At 45.4% G+C, this 19,592-nt stretch overlaps 1 protein-coding gene across 1 annotated transcript in view; it reads left to right on the top strand.

The window, feature by feature from the left end:
* AMOT (angiomotin) overlaps positions 1–15,371 on the top strand; it is a 31,479-nt gene extending 16,108 nt beyond the window's left edge. The window contains exons 7-12 of the mRNA XM_009869514.1: positions 8,941–9,090; positions 9,737–9,927; positions 12,135–12,257; positions 12,794–13,026; positions 13,870–14,094; positions 15,074–15,371. Of these exons, the coding sequence (XP_009867816.1) occupies positions 8,941–9,090; positions 9,737–9,927; positions 12,135–12,257; positions 12,794–13,026; positions 13,870–14,094; positions 15,074–15,174 (1,023 nt within the window). The 3' untranslated portion in view covers positions 15,175–15,371. The remainder of the gene's footprint in view (positions 1–8,940; positions 9,091–9,736; positions 9,928–12,134; positions 12,258–12,793; positions 13,027–13,869; positions 14,095–15,073) is intronic.
* Positions 15,372–19,592: the final 4,221 nt, after the last annotated feature.

Genomic DNA, 19,592 nt, shown 5'->3' on the forward strand with positions numbered 1-19,592 from the left:
CCTTTGTCTGCTTCCACTTCTCTCTCCATTCAGGATCCTTTTGTGCCAAGAGAAGAGGAAGGATCAAGTACAAAGGCAACATTCTCCTATTTTGTCTTGTCTGCCTTCCTCCTCCCCCAGCTACAGCTGTATCTGCCTTCATAATTTCAGCCTGCTCTTCCCTAAGCTCTGCTTTTGCCTCAGTAGCCTTCCCCTGAACATTCCCCTTTCTTTCCTCCTTGTCCTTAAGTTTTACCCTTTGCTGAACAAATTAGAAGAAGGATCCTGCTTTTCACAGAAGCTCTCCCTCAATCTCTTCGCTCCTGGATGTGCTCTGCTCATTCAGGATGTTGTTGCAGGCTTACCTTTCTCCCTGCTGCTCCCTCTTGCTTTCCTTTCTCCAACACGTCGAATTCAGGCAGTTCCTCTTCGCTTTCCAGGCCCCTCAGGGTTTACCCAACCCTTCTCCGCTTGCTAAGCCATGGAGCCGACTTCCCTTCGTGCCAACTCAGAGACAATCAGCTTCGCCTGCCCTGCGTGTGTGTTTTTGCTGAGGGCACGGAGCAAATCATACGAGTAATAATAATAAAAAATGAAAAGCAGAGGCAGAGGAATACTTAAGCATCCCCAGCCGCATTCCGCCTTGCTGAATCCGTTGATTTCCCTAAAATTGCGGCATCTCCTGGCAAGGCTGACTTGTACCTTTGTTGCTCAGGGGGACAAGGAACATCAGGTTATAGGGTAATTTAAACATGACACGGTTCTCTTTGGCTCTAAAACCGTTCTGTCATTTGATCCCGCGATGTGTCGGAACTCTTTGGCTTTCCTTGGGATTTCAGCACCTTGTGACACTAAACCTCTGAGGCGTGACTAACTTTTAAGTACACAGGACATCCTTGTAGCTTCCCTGGAACCGTTCACATGCCTGAAGTCAGCGTGCGGAGAGGTGCTGGGATCAGCCGGAGCCTGCGCACGCGGCGCTTGGCTGGGCTGAACCTTCTTTGACTGGAAGAATTGGGTTTGGTGCTTTCGCTGAGTAACAGGTAGAACTGTAAAATAGGCAAGTGGCTCTGGGCTAGACTGCCTGGTAGCTTAAAAACCTCACGTATGCTGATCTGGAGCGAAATGCCCTGCGCGAGGGTTCGTGGTCGTTTGCATCCAACCTTTGCTCGAGTCCCAGGGAGCGCAGGAAGTGCCACCCTTCCTGTCGCAGATAAATATGGAAGCGTCTCGGCGAGGGAGCGGGAATTAACTCTGCTTTTTCCTAGAGGTGAGGGAGGGAATAAGGGGAAACAGAAGGGGTAAAGAGTCGCTTTTGCAGGTTTCCCAAATCACTTTTTAATGAAATGCTTAGGATTATGAAGCATTTGTTGCCTCATTAGTAATAAGTGGTGGGAACCTCTCAAATCCCTGAGCTTTGTGGTAGCTTTCCGAAAGACAGCCAGGCGAGCTGCTGGGTGCTCAGGGCACCCTTCAGAAGGGGCTATAAACCTCAGCCTGGGTTAATGACATTCGGTGACCGACATGTATGAACAATTTGTCAGTTATTTCCTTTATTCCTGCCAGCTTCATCTGAGTTACTAGTCCCTGTAATTGTCCAGCATTTCCAAACTAGTCCTGCAGAAGAGGGTGGAGTTTCTTACGCTAAGGTTTGGCAACCGCTCTGGCCCAGGGCCTGAGGGGGCTGTGCATATTTTCAGTCGTTGCATCCTGTAATGTAAGTTTTCAGCTTTATTTTTTCCCCCTCCTTCCGTTTTTATTTCCTATTCAGCAGAGTTACCCTGCCTTGTATGCACCAGATCCCTTATAAAAAGAATATTTCCATTCTAATGAGAGCTATAAAGTATAAATCACTATAGCTGAATTTAAGTGTTGCATTGGAATTGAAACTTACAGATTTATATTGTTTTTAAAAAAAAAATCCTTTGCCTGAATTGCTAGTTTGGACAAAACCACTTGTCTGTAAAATGTAGATTCCTGTCTACTCCTACAGAGCTTTGAGAGCTTTTGCATATACTGGATTTCCAGCATCAGGTTAGAGGGAAGGGAAGCATAAGGGGATGCTAAATATGATGGAGAAAGGAATGATCTTGGAGATACCGAAGTACAGTGCGAAGCAGTTGGAAGCAAAACTAGACCTTTGTAGGACACTTGCCCTGGTCTGGCAACAGGGGAGAGATGGCGCTTCAAATTTAGAACAAGCTGCTGTTAAATTTTTTGCTGGTGTGGAGTTTATTTCTGCAAGATGCTAAAAAGGGTGAGTGATCAGGAGTATTTAAAACAAATATGTCTGGGAGCAGACTTGCTAGGTATGTATATGCTTTGTATGTAATATTTAAATTTTACCTCTTCTCTACATATATGCAGTTATTAACTTCTTATTTTACTTCTCCATTTTCAACCTTCTCTGTACATGTTCCACAGATGGCTGTGTCAGCAGCTTGTTAAAAGTGTTTCTAGTGAAGTCTTAGTCTGTGTTTTTTTTAAACAGAACTTCAGATTATATTAATCACACGCAATAAATTTGAGAAAAAAGTTAGTATATTTGAGGTAAATGCACATTGGCTTAAAAGCACGTATCAGTGTCAGAAATGATTAGTGATAATTTTTGCAGCTAAAGCAACGACAAACACTTTTTTTGGAGCATGGATTGTCAGGATGGTCTCAATTTGGTTGGAAACATGTGAGTGGCTGCAGCGTGCGGCAGATTTGGAGCTGGTGGATGGTCACAGATGGCCTCTACGTGTGAGCTTTCAAAATAGTCACGTTATCCTGATTTAACCCACATCTGCCAGCCTACACCTTGGGAGCCTGTGGCAAACGGAGCAGATAGTTAAACTTCGCTTTGTGCGAAGGCAAAATCGCCGGATTTACAGAAAGGACCTTCCTGACCAGCCTGAGACTCCGGTTAAATGCTGCCCTACTGCCAGTCCTTCCCAGCCTTGTCGTGTTGCAGGAGGGATTTTGATGCTGAATACTTTTTCTAACCACAGCTGCTGGATGCAGAGGTTATAGTTGCTACTAGTTTTAGACTTTTATTTAAAAGAAAAAGGAGGCTTTTCCAGTAGTTTTGTTGAACTTGGTAATTTCTGCTTACTCTGGTTAATTCACAATCATGGAAGACCACACCAACTTATAAAAAAAAAGTTTGTTTTTTGTGGGTTTTTTTAATAGTGATGTAACTTGTACTTCTTTGCTCCAACACTTTACAAGCTGCTGTTTTCCTGAGTGCTTTAAGGAGACAGCTTTGAAAAATAGTGACTACCACGAAGAAGATATTTCTGTCTACTCTTTGCCATCCTCACGCACACACCCCGCAGTGGAAAGAGAAGCCAGACGTCCTCTCTAATGGATGCAAACTGGGGGAAGTTTGAATGAAATATCTTTTCTACAAGTGGCTTGTACTGAGAATCTGTAAGATCTTTCAGCCATCAGAATTCAGCATAAACCAGACATCAGAACGAGGATGATAGATTCGTTTCCCGCTCAGCTCTTGGGGAGAGCAATGGGGCGCTGTTTCTGATAACACTGAGGGTTCTGTCTGCGGGGAAATGTTTCCAAATGACATCTATTGTACTTTATACGCTGCGTCTGAGATACTGCCAGAGCTCTGCCTTGTGGGGAAGAGACCCAGAGGAGAGTTTGTGTGCTTGAAGGCTCGCCTTGGTTTTTATCCAGTCGCTTCTCTGGATCTGTGAAAAGCCGTTCCTAGTCTCCATGGCTTTGTCTTGCTGAAATGCTTAGACTCAGAGCTACGTAACTACTCCTTTCAGGACAGAGTTGCTTTTAAAGGGGACGCTTTTGGATGGCTTTATGGTTTCTGGATGGGTAGGGTGCAGAGGAGAGAAAACTCCCACTTCCCTGTACTAGGAAGCGCGTGTGTCTCTGACCTGCTTTCTTGTAACATCACAGACCTGGCTTTTTGTTGCCGTGTCTCTAACTCTCGGATTCTGCTCACTAGTAATTTTCCAGAGGCGGCTTCGAGAGTTCTAACTTCCTTTAGCACAAGCAAAGGGAGAGACGACGTTACGACATTCCCGTGCAACAAACACTATTCCCTAGCAAGAGGATAGTGTTACCAAATTGCTTCAGCATGAGTTCTTGCTGAGGCCAGTGGCGCCTTGTTGGGCCTCAATTCAAACAAACCGAGGGTTCAAAGGCATCCTAGAGGAATGTATTCCGACTGCAAGAGGGAGAGGTGGTTTAAACGCGCTTGCTGAGTTGTTGTTTTTTTTTTAATAAATTGCATTTCTGCCATAGCAGGCAAATTCTTGTGGGGAAACACATTTTTCAGCTGCATCTGAATGGCTTCAGCTTTAGGATAAACCCGGAATATAATGGAAACACCTTGAATATATTAAACAAAGGACTTTGAAGGCATCAGAAATAGTGGGTGGGAGACAAACAGATGCTGACGAGTGTTACCAATTTGCTGAAATAGGAGCTGTCCAAGTCGAAGAGGGTAATGGCTGGGTTTGTCACAATGCCTGGGAGAGTTTCTGAATCATTGCTAGCTATGCAGGAAGTCTTCTCTTCTTCCCCAGGAAAGCTCTCTGCTGACTAAGGCATCTGGAAGCAATGAATTTACTAAAGAAGATCCTTCTTTCTCACCTGCTGTGCCCAGGACTGCATTTGTTGAAGCCTACATCAAATGAAGGAACCAGGATTTCTTTGGCTTTTAGAATGTTCATCCCTTTTCTGTGGAGCAGTTGTAGTAATAATCAAATGTTCCTATTCCTGACAGGAACCCTTTGTCCTTGGCCATTGGGTTTAGGCCATGCAAGTGCTCTCTGGAGCAGAGGTGCCTGCTGCCAGGTGTTACGTCGCCTTAGGAAGTCTTTGCTCCTGCGAAAAGGTTCTGAGGATAATGTTTCAGTTTTCTAGGTTTAGGGAATTGATTTTGTCCTTTCATCCCTGTATGTTCAGAGTGGTTGGTTCATTTTCCATGGCTGGAAGCTCTGCAGTTCGGGGATGTCGGTGCACAGATATTTTCAGGCAATAAATCTTTCTGGCTGGCTTGGAAACAGATCTCTCTTCGGGTCAGCCAGGCTCTTGTGAGCAGGGAAGCCTCTGAATCCCGAGCGTATCCCCCTTCTCCCAGCTGGCTCTCAGCTACAGAGAGCAATCTTGACGAGAGGTAGAGGAAATTAAAAGAAGACAGAAATACTTGATCGGGAGGTCAGGGTGTTCCCTGCATCGGTACATGCTTTTCTGTACCAGGTTTCTGCAGACTCCTTGCTTTATTATTATTTTTCATGTCCTCAGTTGCAGAATTTATGTAAACGTCGTAGTGGATGTGAACTGGAGAGTGACTGCTCTTGTTTACAGTGGTTTACTTAGAAAATCTTGTTGATAGGAGTTAAAGCCTGACCTCTGGTACTTGGTTAGGACATTTTTCAAAGCAGTCGGGGATTGACCTGGAGAAGGTAACCACAGGGTGGAAGTTGTGCCGTAGGGAATGCTGGGGAGGGCTGGAATCAGGCTGAAATGCTCTGCTGAGCTTCCAGACGTGCACTGAGGTTATTTGAGATCTTCCTGTCTCAAAGAGGTGTTAGAATAAAGATATTATTACGAAACGCTCTGCATTTTCAGAGAGCCCTTCGAGGCAAAACAGTTACGTTATGTGAGCGTGAGCTTGCTTCTTAGCTAAACACGGCACCATCAAAGGGAAAATTACTATCTTGTCAAATTTATTTAAAATTCCACACCAAAGGGCGTGACTGCATCCTTGTAAAGCTGCAGGAATGAACTCTTATCTAGAGCACGTGCTCACTGGAAGGTCTCTCGCGGAGGAGAGAATTCCAGCGTCCTTTGATGCCCTCTCCCCCGTGGTAAATGTTAGTGTGGCCCTTGGCACTGAGCAGCCAGTTTTGGTTCTTTGCTGGAAGAGAGAGGGTGGGGAATCCATGGCAAATGACCAAGAGCAAGCCTCAGCATGCTGCCCTTTTTCTTTTTTTTTATTCTTCCTCCCGTCTCACTTATGTCTGCAGCACCCTGGCAATACTCAGGGAACTCTTTCCAATCCCTGTCTTAGGAAAACGCGATCACACTCTCAGTTTACAGTAATGAAATCCCTCTGTGCTTAGAAGAGTTGTTCCCGATCCTCTTTACATCGAGAGGCCAGATCAAGTCAGAAAGGTTTAAAAAAGAGTAAGATTTCACTGCTGCTGTTCCTGGAGAATCCCGATTCACAGAAAGGAAAATTGTTCCTCACCAACGCTTGCAGAGCTGGAAATGAATGATACCGCCAGGATATGTGGTGAGCTGACAGCACAGCGAGTGCGTGAAATAAAAGTCTGACATACGAAGGACAGTTATGTCAAAAGATACGTTGGGAGAGCTGAGTTGTCTGGAGCACACGCACGCTGTTTAAAGCTCACCGAACCATCTGTGTTGCAAACCCCTGAAAATTATCCGAAGGATCAATTCCGTTTTTTAAGCCAATATAAAAAATAAAACCCCACAAAACCGCACCTAACATTCCTATTTCTTCCTGATGCTGGAAGATGAAATGTGTTTTGTGGAGGTGGGGAGGGACGTTGTCTTTATGGGAAGCCACTGAACAAGCCGTGCCCGTGCTTTAGGTCTGGAGCATGACTTGGGCGTGTGCAGGCAGCGCTGGTTAGTTGGGCAAGAGCTTGTGTTGCAACGTTTCACCTGCAGGTTTGGCTCACGGGAGCACTTTCAAAGTGAGCGTTTCAGTGGAATTTCTGTGTCCTAATTCTTTTTTTTGGCAGGGCTCATGGTATTCTTTGAACGCAGGCCAAAACGTTAATCCACGTGTACGCGTACTCAGGTTTATTAATTATGAAACTAGTAAGATGTTGTCGGGGGCTGCTTTTGCGAGGAGAATTTTACCCGTGTGTCAAAAAGCTTTTCAGAAATCGAAACGCTTTGTGGTAGGTGATAAGAGACCAAATGTCCGTCTGTCCTTTTTTGATTTTTTTTTTTTGCATGGAAGAGTAGGGGAGGAGAGCTGGTTTTCAAGAGATTATTATTCAACTTGATGTGTGATATCTCACTGCCAGGGAGTTTGTTGGGTTGTTCCTTACTCTTGTCCAGGTCAGTAAGCTCATATGCAAAGCAAAGAGACTGGGTGCTTTCCATTTCTGGGTTCTGCTGCTGACTCATAGTTTATCATTTTTGGCTAATTACAGAACTCCCTTGAGCTGCTGTTAATCTAAGTGTAAAACTAGTGCATTAATCTACACTTTTTTAGAGTCTAGGAAAGCTTAATTCAGTGTTATTAAGCGCTGTGATCTGGAGTAAAACGATCTGTTAAGTAGAACATATTTAGTGATTTATCTGCAGAGCAGCAGTAGAATGTTAAGTTGTATTAAAATGCTCTCGTCCCTCTCATTCCAAATAAGCTTGAAATCTTGAGCAATCCAAAAATAAAAATACCTTTCTACTGTACAGGCACTGGTGGGAAGTCCTTTGGCTGGATTACTCACCATTTGTTGCCACTTTTATTCTAAAATACTTGTTCGGGGAAAGTCCTCTAGGGCAGCAACTTTCACGCTGTGAGATTCGATGCCTGCTGACTTTGTGAGGAGAAGAAAAGGATGCCACGTCTGGGATGTGTTTGGAGTTCTTTCTCTGCTATTCACATTGCAGTCTCTGGATTGCCTCAAGGAACAAGAGGCAGAAAAGGGAAAATTTTTGACAAAACGCCTGATAAGAGCTTTTTGGAGGGAAGGTGCCACGTAAGAGCAGCTCGTGTTGTTCAGATCAAAGCCCAGCAAGCCTGGTATCCTGTCGTGGCTGAAACCTGAAGCAGATTCTTAGGGAACACTGTCAGAATGGGGCCGACAAACAGCGATACCATCCAAGAATACTTTCTGCTTCCGAGCCAAAAAGTGGTGTCTTTTGTCTTTAATATCCCTCAGTGGACTTCTCTTTCATGAAGCTGCAGAGCAGCTCTCGGAGCTCACATAAGGGAGTCCGTGTTTTGCATTGGGCTGCTTCTCTGAACGTTGGCTCTGGCTGTTGAGAAAAGTTGCCTTCTCCCTCGTATTTTTGTATTTTGGGGTTTATGACAATCGTAGCTAAAAAAGCAATGCCCTAGATTTGCCATGGGAGGCCAGGTAATTGTGATTGTTGTCTTTACCTTAATGGAAAACTGTATCCGTAGGTGTGCAGTATTCTATGTACTAAAATAAACCTGGGCCCTGGGTGTATTTTATTTATTTTTTAAAATCATATTTTAGTTTGGTTTTATTCTGCCTGAACTGTGAATTAACCTTGCTCAGAGAGCTATTGGGGGTCTCTGCCTGGTAGTTTTTGTTGGCTGTCGTGAGGCAGGGTAGCAGTTTGCTTTGCAGGATGGACAACGGAGGAGGACAGAAGGGCAGGAGCCAGGAATGGAGCAGGACATTCTTAGGTCACGCTGGGCCAAAACGACTGAGATAAATGGCCACACTGCTGGAATAAACCTGGCTGCGGAGTGGAGGGAGCGCAGGCGATGTCTGGTGCATGCTCTGGCCCTATTTGTTATTTTCTGGCTGTGGGACTGGGGTAGGATCCTGCAAGGTTTAGTTCAGTTTCTGCTTAATCTTATAAAAACGCTGCCAGCACGTTTCAGCGTTGCCCTGAAAAGTGTTCCCAACTTGTGGAGCAGCTCTCAATGCTGTCTTTGCTACCGTTACCGTGGTAACGTGTCGAGTCACTTCAACCCTCTCTGCGGTGAACCCAGATGCCCTTTCTAGTCCATCGCTGCTCACAGTCCTTTGCAGCAGAGAGTTACCTTGGCTTCCCTGTCATTACCATGGGGTCGCTGAGGACAAAAGGACAAATACACCTGCGGGAGGGCAGAGATGGGAAAAAGCTGAAACATGCTGAACATCAGGTCCAGAGCAGGAGCACTTACCTGGACACGTTCTTCCCAGCTGTACAAAGCCAGGAGGTCACTCTCTTGTTCTCGTTATTTAACTTCTGTCGCATTTTCTTCCTTTGTTTCAGCTCAAAAAGAAGCAGGTCTATGTGGAGAAGGTGGAGAAGATGCAGCAGGCCTTGGTTCAGCTGCAGGCAGCGTGTGAGAAACGGGAACAGCTGGAGCACAGGCTGCGGACCCGGCTGGAGAGAGAACTGGAATCTCTCCGGATGCAGCAGGTACCCGATGTGTTTCGCCGTGCCCTACCGGGTTTCTTGTGAGATTGCACGCTGTACCCTGCGCCACACGTAAAAGAAGGGCCTTTCAAAAGCTTTAGCATTTAGAACAATCAAAAATCAAAACAGCGATACCAATTCTATAAATGCGGTTGGTGGAAACAGAGCTTCACGTAGAGTATGCTCTGCGATGGTAACGAGAGTCTTTTCCAGCGAAAAAAGTGAATGAGAAGCAGACTGTGCAGTGATCTCATGCATCGGATGTGCTGTTTCAGTTTTACATCAGCCTATGTCAAACGTAGGTGAGCTGCCAGGTTCCTTTGCTTCTGAGCTTCAACATTTGCAAAATATAAGGAGCCTTTCCTGCATTATATGAGCTTGTTTCCTGGTTTTGCCGGAGTGAGGCTGAAACGCCCCTGCAGATATTTCAGATTAAACTCTAAAGGAGACCGTTGCCATCACGTAGTCTGCCCAGCGTGGCCTGGGTCACTGCATTTCTCTTCGGGGGGCTCTTGTTTTAAGCCGGTGCTGCTCTGCACCAGCCTCTGTCCTTCAGAGAAAAAGCAAATAAACCAGCCCTGAGTCTTGCAGATGCATCCTGAGGCGCTTTTTTTTTTTTCCCCTCTTTTCTTCTGCTTTTGGGAACCAGCGTCAGGGTACGTCTCAGACTGCCAACGTCTCGGAGTACAACGCCACAGCGCTTATGGAGCTCCTGCGCGAGAAGGAAGAAAGGATTCTTGCTCTAGAAGCTGACATGACCAAGTGGGAACAGAAATACCTGGAGGAGAGTGTGATGAGACAGTTTGCTTTGGATGCAGCTGCAACTGTGGCTGCTCAGAGGTAAATGAGACTTTTCATAGTACTTTCCCAGTTGAATGTCGTGTTTCCCACCAAGGAATGTTGTCATACCACCCTCCCATGACACCTCGCCTTGTGGTCTGAACGGCTTCTCAGACTTCTGCCTGCGAGTGGAGCTTGGCTGCTTTTCCTGGGAGCTGTGCAACTGCCAACAATTAGAAACTTTGTTCCAGGGAGATTTCCTCCACATGCAGGAGCTGTTTTCCAGAGTAGAATTGTTCTGAGCCATTCCTAGAAGCTGCTGGTACAAAAAAATAGGTATATGAGAGAGAGTTTGGGGTTTTGTTTGAGATGATGGGGTTTTTTTTAAATGGGAATCGGTTCTCGCTGAAGTCATGTGAGATGGGTGATTCACATCACTCACCCTGAATGGCTGACTTGTTCTCCAGAATGTTTTTGCAAATTACTTTGTGGTATTGTCCTCAACACGGTTACTAACCAGGAACATCTACTAGGAAATGGTGCTCAAAACATTCTGCCTTGTGTGGAGAGCACTGCTTGTGGGGGTGGGAAGGGAAGGGTGTCTGAAGTTTGGTAACAAGCTCACATTCCAAGACAACTGTACAGAAACACTTATTAGGGCTGTTATTAGCTGGCTGGCGAACAAGAGCTGTTACTGGAGTGCAGCTCTTTAACATTAACTATTGCTTACGTATCATTTCATTGCCCATTAGTTTCTGTTTCTTGAGAGCAGATTTTATTTTAGATTGTTTCAGGAACCAGTTTCAAACAGGGATGTTATCACAACTGGCTTCTTACCTCGTAAGATCGTACTAGAATTACAGGGATAAAGTTGCAGATCTGTTGTGTTAGAGTTTAAGGACTTATCTTGCTCCGGAAGCAGGCTGTTATTTCAGGGTATTGATGCTTCTCGTGCGCTGTTTTCCACCTCCCCAGAGACTCCCTAAAAGCTTTTGCTACTTCTTGTCCTTAGAGGCCGTGTTGTATTTTCAGCATGCACTGATAAGTAGGGGTCTGCTCTATTGTTTAGCACGGAATGAGAAGGTTTGTGCTAGACATTCAGCTTTTGTTAAATGAACAAGAATGTCTGCCAGGCAGGAAAGAGCCAACCTCTGTTTCTCCATTTCCTTCTGGCAGCTTCTCCCTGAACAGCAGGTATTCCATTTGTGTCAGTACTACTGCAAGTTTATCTGTGGTGGGCACCTACAGCACGTCCTTCAGAAATACACTGTGAGGGATTCCAGTAATTTCAGTGACACCTTCATCTGCGCTGTGCACAAATTTATTGCCCTGTTCTTTGACAGTGGAGAGAACAGCAGCTCGTAGGATGTTGAGGTTACGGGAGGGATGCTTTACAGCACAGGCAGAACTCTGGCTCGGGTCAGGTTTTTTTGCTGACTGACCTCATGCCCTTCACATTGGTGCTTTGCTGTTCCTGATCTGAACGTTTGCCACGTTAAAGGTGCATTTACCAGGATGTTCTTAGACCTGCCAGGTCGGAGAGAGCGGATTTCTTACTACAATGAATTGGAGCTCTTGGTAATTCTACATTTTTTGGTGTGTTTATTTTTTTTGTTACCGCATAGCTGCATCAGTAACACGCTCTTAATGTCATAGAGCGGTATGGAGTGTAGCGCAGAGACTGTGTTCTGACTGAACAGCAGTGGCTCGAATGAAATAATCAGGATGTTTTGGTGAGTGGAATGGACAAGGACCAGAGTGTTAACATCAGGAACTATATGGAATCAGTCTGAAACTGTTTTCAGCCCCAAGCCCCAGTTTTTTTGGACGAAGCTGCCTAGGGTTGCCTAAGAAACTTCCATGCCTAGTTCCCTTTGATACTCAGCATTGCCTGTTAGGAAGGGAAAAGCTTTTTATCTGAAGCTGTTTCAGTTGAGGAAAAGTGCCTGGTGTTCTGTGCTGTCCTTCCCCGTGTCTTTGGCTCTGCCTCGCCCATCAGTTTACAGCAGCGCAGTGCATCAGTTAAATTACAGACTGGCCCGAGGTGGACAGTCGATTGACATCCGTGGGGATGACTTGCATATTGTGGTAACCCTTCTTTCATTAGCGAGCTGGATTTTTGAAGGACACTGAGCCAGCCTAAAAACACAGAAAAAAAAATTCCCGTGGATATTCTTGTCTGTTACTTTTCCGCGATAATTCTGTGCTGCTGGGAGGAAAGCAGCAAACTTAACTGGTCCTTCAACTGCTTTCCTGCTTGCTCTCAGGGACACGACAGTGATCAGCCACTCGCCTAACCCGAGCTATGACACCTCGCTGGAAGCTCGCATTCAGAAGGAGGAGGAAGAGATCCTGCTTGCTAACAGGAGGTGTCTCGACATGGAGGGAAGGTAAAATGCAGTTTGGTCCTATCTGCCTTCTTTAGGACAGGGGTTTTAAATTAATTGCCTGGGTAGGCACCTCAGAACCAGAAATTCTTGTGTCTTCACCAGTAGCAATGATGTAGGATGCCAGACGCTCATTTGGCCAAGGAAGTGTCTACGTAGCAATCCAAAACCTGTCTTGATACTGAGGGCTAATGCAAAAAAGTCCTGTCTTAGATTTTTTTTGCATCTAGCTTGTTCCTCCTCTCTCTTTGGGGAATCTTCGTCAGACCCCAGGCTCCAGCCACCTCTTTAACAGTCTCACAGAACTGTGTTCTCTGGCATTAGGTCCAGTCAGTCTTTCCAAAGTGTGCTTCCCCTCCTCTTTTTGCTGAGCTCGTGCCCTGTCCATAACTCCAAGTCCCTTCTGTAGCTCTTCAGAGCAGCTTCCAGCAGCCAGGCGTGGGTGGGTACCTCCGCGCCGTTCTCATGTGCACGACCTGATCTCAGGCCGAGGGGACAGGAGTACGAGTACATTGTTGGTTTTTGTACTTCTCAAAAAGGATTAAGACTCTGCACGCTCAGATCATTGAGAAGGATGCCATGATCAAAGTCCTGCAGCAGCGTTCCCGGAAGGAGCCTGGGAAGACAGACCAGCTCTCCTCGATGAGACCCGCCAAGTCGCTGATGTCCATCTCGAACGCTGGCTCGGGCTTGCTGTCCCACTCCTCGACGCTGAGCAGCACTCCCATCCTGGAGGAGAAGAGGGAGGACAAGAGCTGGAAAGGCAGCCTAGGTAATTTTAAAATTTTTAAATAACAGTGGCCATTCAGATATGGGAGTCACTGCTTAGAGGGGAGGCAAGAGCAGCAGAAGGAAGAAAGGGTGTTGGACAGGTGGATCACCCGGGCTGGCGTGCGGTGCAGGTGACTGAAGCAAGATGGAAACATTTGGAACAACTCCTTGTTTTAATCACTTTTGGGGAATAGTGACTTCCGATGTCCAGACTCTGTCATTGTCAGCCTTTATTCCCAATTTGGTTCCTGACTTCAGGGATATTTGAGATCTAGTTTTCAGAGTTGCCAAGTGCTTGCTTTCAGCTGGGTCGTTACAGCTATCCAAAGGTGTAAAGTCCCCTTGAACAGGAGCAGAGATACTCATCAGGATTGCTGTCCTGTAGCGGCGTGCCTGCGCTAACGTGATGCCTGCCTGGGCTGGCTCAACACCATTGTTCAGAGAAATTGTGTCGTTACAAAGCACATCTAAGGTGATTTTTTTTTTCCTGTTCTGAAGAGAAGTTAAGCCCAAAGGCCCTCCCTAGGAGACCGAAAGACCCTGAGAGTGAGAATCTGTTGTAGCTGAATTCAGAGTGTGCAGTTTTAGCGTGCCCTAGATCCACCACTGCTTAGACACAGGGAGGTGAGGTGTTAGTGCCCACTTGTGTATCCTGTGTGCAGCAACGTGAGGACGCTGCTGTCTTGGGGACTTCAGCATCCGTTGGTGGAAGGTGCTATGGGGAGGTAGATCAGCGCTCTTTGTGCTTTCCGGATCCTAAAGCAAGTACTGCAGAGGAGTGCACAACCAAGGCCACTTGGTTTTCTGGGATTGTGAAATTTCCTTCCCCTTTTTCCCCAAAAAGGTGTTCTGCTGGGAACAGAATATCGCTCCGAATCCATTCCCTCCACCCCCTCTCCTGTCCTTCCTTCCACCCCCTTGTTGTCAGCCCACTCGAAAACGGGCAGCAGAGACTGCAGCACCCAGACTGACCGGGGGAGCGAACAAAGCAAAGCTGCACCTTCCGCCGCAGCTCCCACGCCGGGACGACTCCCCAGCACCAACCTGGCCTACAGCGTGGACAAAACAGGTAACAAAGCTTGGCTGCCCCCTCACATCTGCTCTGTGGAGCAGGCCCTGCCATCCTTTCTCCATCCAGGAAAGCTGGGCTTAGGTTTTGTGGGGACAGGTGGGCTTCAGGGGAAGCTTGACAATGTTCTGACGGGGTCTCAAGGCTTCTTTCCCTTCAAAGCGCTTAAGAGTGGACGCAGCGAGCAGAGAGGTACAAGGAGATTTAAGAGTTGGGGCAGGTATGTGCAAATCCCAGGATAGTCTCTGAGTTGGTGTCCACTCTGAAGTAAGCTGTGAGTAGCGTGTGGTTTTAAACAGCATATGAAAATGGGCTGTAGAAGCTGGCTGCTGCATTTTAGTGGGCGTTCGAAGCAAAGTGGACTCCAATAAGAGAGAGGAAGAAGGAGGAAAGGTAACTTTATCACGATAGTTAGACTGTCCCGGTCACAGGACCCACTTCAGCCTTGGCACGAGTAGATCCAGTTGGCGGTGACTGTCACAGAGGCTGAATTTGCTTCCCACGGAGCTCCGAGCTGGCAAGAGCTGCTCATTTTCCAGCCCACTCTGCCAAATCAATGCAGATTACACAACCTTGCCTCGTCTACTTACAGACACATTACAATTAGGTGGTTCTTCATGGAAGAGTGAATTTGGCTGTTGTGCGTCTTGCCCATGCTATGCTATTTAATGGATATCGAGGGAGACAGGGAAACAGGTTTTGAGGTGAAAGTCTGCGCTGCCTGCATGGGTTTAAATGCAGTCACTCCACATTTATGTGCTGTTGTGTATCAGTGGGAGATACCCAAAGGGAATGTGATAAAATACCTTGATTTGTCTGGCTGCATACATGAAGACTTGGAATTTTTTGAAATGAAATAAGGAGTTGTTAGCTGTCTTTTGGCCAGTGACGGAAAGTTACTTCTTAAATGTTGATGTTGTTTTTCTAACCTCATGGAAGTTACGCCTTTGTCTGTCTCTTGTTTTTCCTCGTCACGTAGATGGGCCGCTCTTCCACTCCAGCACTCTTGAAAGAAAAGCCCCTGTTCAGACCGTGGGGCAGGACCTCCCAGATGGAGAGATGGTAGAATACCTCATCTGAAAGGCTGTACCGGGATCTGAGCTGGGATACAGTAGCAAGAAATTTTTAAAAGACATTTTTATTGGGGAAAAAAAAAAAAATTGTAGTACCTGAGTAATAAAAGAACACTCAGCTGTTTGCTCTTGTATATTATGTCTCAGAAGTATGGACAGGTTAATTTATAATTTGTTCTAAATTATAAAAAGCCCGTAACACTTGTTCTTCAAAAGTTTCCCCCTTTATTTTTTGAATACTGGATCTGGTAACATCTGGAGGAAAAAAAAAAACAACAACAAATGAGAATTTAGGTGCACTACGTCTGATATTTCCTGTCAGTATTTTTCAAGTCTCTTGAGCAGCAGTACCTGCTCTCACAGCTCTTGGTTAGATGTCTAGCTTGAACGCAGCGAGGTGAACACGATGGCATTACCATGATCCGAAGCAGGGACTTGAGTTGTGAGCATCACTCAAATGGTTTTGGGATACAGGTGTTCTGAGAAAACTTTTAGAAATTAGAGCTGTCATCAAGGGAGATTTCTCTTTACGCTTTCTCTTGGCACTCAGTCTAAGAACTCAGAATAGGTATTTCACATTCATAGGGTGGAAAAAATTTCCATTTTCATTGTGGTAACTTTTTTTTCCCTTTTCTTTACTTCCCAAATTGTGTAATTTCTTTATTATAAAAAAAAAAAAATTACTCCAGCGATTAATGTCGCATTTCACACTTTTAGTTTTGCTGGAAGATTTGCCATGCTTTTATACTCAAGTACTTTTTCAATAATTTATACAGTGGATAGTAAATAATAGAGTGCGTTCATGTTTTATGTAAATTAAGACAGGAGAGTTTACAGACTCAGTCCTGATCGGTTAGATCAGATTTCCGCCGTTGTGATTCCATTGGCTTTAGTGCAACTACTCCATATTTACTATAGTGCAACTTTTCAGCGTTAGCAACTTCACCTCCTGCAGCTGTGGAGGTCTTGCTCCATAGCAGATGTTTCTGTGTTTCAGAAATGCCCTTCTACTTCGCATGTCCCTCCTTCTTGGAGGTACTAGAGTCTTTTTCCTATGGCAAAGCGTCAGAGGGAGAGCTTGAAAGAGAAGCTCTGTCTGAAGTTTCAGATGCAAATTCTCTCCTTTCGAAATATATTTGTTTTGCCTTATCCAACTGGAGAGAGCAGCTTAAAGAAAGTCCCGGAGGCGTTCCAGAAGAAAGTTACCCATGTAAGTCATCAGCTTCTCTTTCGGATTATTGGGAACTACTACAGAGGCAGCAATGCTTTGCTTGCAGAGGCTGTAAGGAGACAGTAAGACCAATAGAAGTATTTTTTTGTTACTGTCTTTGCATTTTATTAAAACACTGCAATATTAATTTCTGTTAAAAACTACTTTTTTTTTTTTTTTTAAACTTGAATGTTAAAATATTTAATTAGCCAGTGGTCACACACTGGGAACCTGCCTAGTCTCAGCTTTCTCTGTAGCGCTGGAGTAGCCAGGTTTTCATTTCAAATCACCTCAGAAATAAGGAAAATCAGCAATTTTCAAATTTGTCAGTGGACAGTTAGTGAATGTCTTCCAGCGCTGGTTAGTTGACCCTACTGATGTGATGTCTGGTTGGAGTGGCCTTACCAGATCAACAGATAAAACACGAATTTTGCAAGGGGCGCTTGGGAGCTGACTGGCGGTGCCTTCCGTCTGCTGCACGGGTGACTCAGCGGTGCCCGATGCCATTTTAGCGTACTGTTTTATATTACATTTTGCAGTTTGGGCTCAGAATGAACAATAAGGGAGATCAAATACCCCTGAGTGTCTGTGTGAGAGAGGAGGAGAGATGTCCGAGTGCTTTTTTGTTCTTCTAAATTCAGGAAAAATTCTATTCCGTCTTTACATCTCAGCAGCAGGAAGGAAGTTTTGAACTCTAAGGCTCGAGATAAACAGTTCCAACTCACTTGGTTCACATAAATTCTGAAACGTCTTGGAAAATTTGGATCTTTTACAGATAAAATCTGTTTTAGATAACTGATTTTTCCCCGATCGATATTGACTGTTCTGCTGGACGAGGTAAAAATAATTTGTTTATCCTGCTTGCAGCTCATTGTTTTCAAACCGAATGCCGCTGTAAATCTCTTTTTACAAATTAAAAAGGACATAATAGCTCCCCATGAATAAAATAGGACAGCAACAAAAAATGGAAACCAGGCGCTCTGTGACAGTCCAAACCAGCAGGATTGCAGGCGCCTGGGCTGTTCTGCACGCATGGAAGTAAATTTGGAAGAAGACGGTGCAGTTTTGCATTGCTTAGGTCAGGTTCTTTGCCTTATTTTGATTTCTTCCAAAAAGCATCACCCCCCCTCCCCCCCCAAAAAAAAACCCTTTGACGTGGAAGTTTGAGGTCATTTTCCTGTGCTGACAAACTAGGAGCCATCAGGAATGTATTCTATCCCTCGCGCTTCCTCAGAGCCATCCGGATGTGAATGTAAAAGAGCTGCTTGCTTTGAGGAAGGTGTGTTTTATAGTTCTCAGTTTCTCTGTACAGATTTGTATTTTGGTTTTAAACAGAAACTGCTTTAAGGAGACAAACTGCACACCTAGTTCCTTTTCCTTCCGTAGAGCTTATTTCTAGTAGAAAGTGATTTTTAACGTGATGATTGCAATGGTCTTCTTTTGCAAACCAAAATTTTAGACCAAGAGTTTTCCTTAAAACTCGGCTATTAGAAGCAGGATTGTAGCTTTTATAAAGAAAGCCACATATTCTTTGTAGAGCAAAACAAACACACAAAAAACAAGTTTAGTTATTTTTCCTCTTTCCTTTCACTGCTTCCAGAATGGCCAAACTCACAAGTCCTTCCCTTGGGCAGTTCTTTTGGGATTTGAGGGTTCAGGGAACTGCCTGAGATCTACGGGCTTTTGTTCCCATCTTGCCCGAGGTCATGATTAACTTCCAACAGCCCCTACCTGGCAACTCTTGTGGGGTCTAGAGCAGCAATTTTATGTCTTGTGATCCGAGGACTCCTGGGGATCTGCGAGTCGCTCCTCGGGAGGCTGCGAAGGGTGGCTGAGGTCAGCGAGTCCCGGCGGGGGGAGGCTGAAATTCTTGCTGCGCGCTCTCCGCCTCGAGCGAGAGGCTGAAAACCTTCGCTTCTGTTTTGCGGCTGCTTGAGGGAGGGGACTTGGTGGAGTTTTAGGCCAGAACCGTTCCCGAGGACGCCTCGTGCTCCGGGAGCCCACGCCGACGGCTGAGACGTGTAACAACCGCATCCCGCGAGCCACGACACCCGTGCAGCGAATCGCAACAGGTTCGTCCTGGGATTCAGTGCTCCTTCGCACCGCGGCCGACGGTTTTGCTGGGCTGGGGTTATGGAGAGGACGGAGGTATCTTTTTTCAAGTATTTGTATAGGAACTCTTTTTTTTTTAAAAAAAAAAAAAAGCTAGCATTTTTATGTCTAGAAAGTAAAAAGGCATTGTAAAATGTTAATTGTACTGTATTTATGAAGAAAATACATTTCTTTTCAAAAAGATCTTCTCTGAAGTTGGTTTTAAGAGTCTGACTTCCAACAACATCACCTCTTAGGCTTTCAGGAGCGTGGAAAGCCGTCTGGCTCGCACCGGTAGGGCTGTGCAAAACTATTGGGATTTAAGAAAAAGGCGACCGTCTACCCTCCCTAACTTGGGAAGGTCCGAGTTCTGAAGTATTTGAAGACCTGCGTTCCTGCTCGGGAGATCCGGAAGGTGCTGGGATAACGGGAGAGCAGCCTGGAGCACCGTGGCTTCCGAGCCGAGCCTCCGGGCAGGGCTGGGAAATAGTTGCCCCTTTGCTTTCATCTCCGAGAGGCGTCGCTGGGGGTTCCCGTCCTGTCGTCTGGGTCTCTTCCATTTGTAGAGGAGGAGTTTGGGGTGGGGGGAGGCAAATGGCTTCAATCCGGTTTCCCTTTCAGCAGGGTCGTGGTCTAAATGAGCGAGCGGTTGCTGCTTCTCTTTAGGATCCAAATTATCGAAGCCGAAATTAAAATCCTAGAAGTTTGCGATTTCTCAACCTTAGGAAACATGTCGAGAGAATCATCTTCCCTATATAAATCTATAGGGAAGTGAGTCACGTGGGTTATTTTTTCCTCTTTATTTATACCATCACATTTATTTTGTAATTTGTGACTGAGCGGTTTTATAATTCAGCTGTTGGAAACAGCCCTGAAGTCTTTGAAGGTTACGGCAGCTTTAATTCTAGGAAAGAAAACAAAAAAGTAAGTGTAAATATGCACTAAGAGGTCTTGTCAATGTCTGTCGTTTGCTTGTACTTAGCTATAAAAACACTTTTATGTATTTTTAAAGAAGGGATCCGTGTTTTCATTTTTTTCCCACTGTTTGCTTGCGGTCCATTTTCTTAGTATGAAAACTTCACTGATTACAGAACAAAGCCAATCATTGCTTTATTTAGGCTGCT

The sequence above is a fragment of the Apaloderma vittatum genome, unplaced genomic scaffold, assembly GCF_000703405.1.
Source record: "Apaloderma vittatum isolate BGI_N311 unplaced genomic scaffold, ASM70340v1 scaffold6505, whole genome shotgun sequence".
NCBI classification, from domain to species: Eukaryota; Metazoa; Chordata; class Aves; order Trogoniformes; family Trogonidae; genus Apaloderma; species Apaloderma vittatum.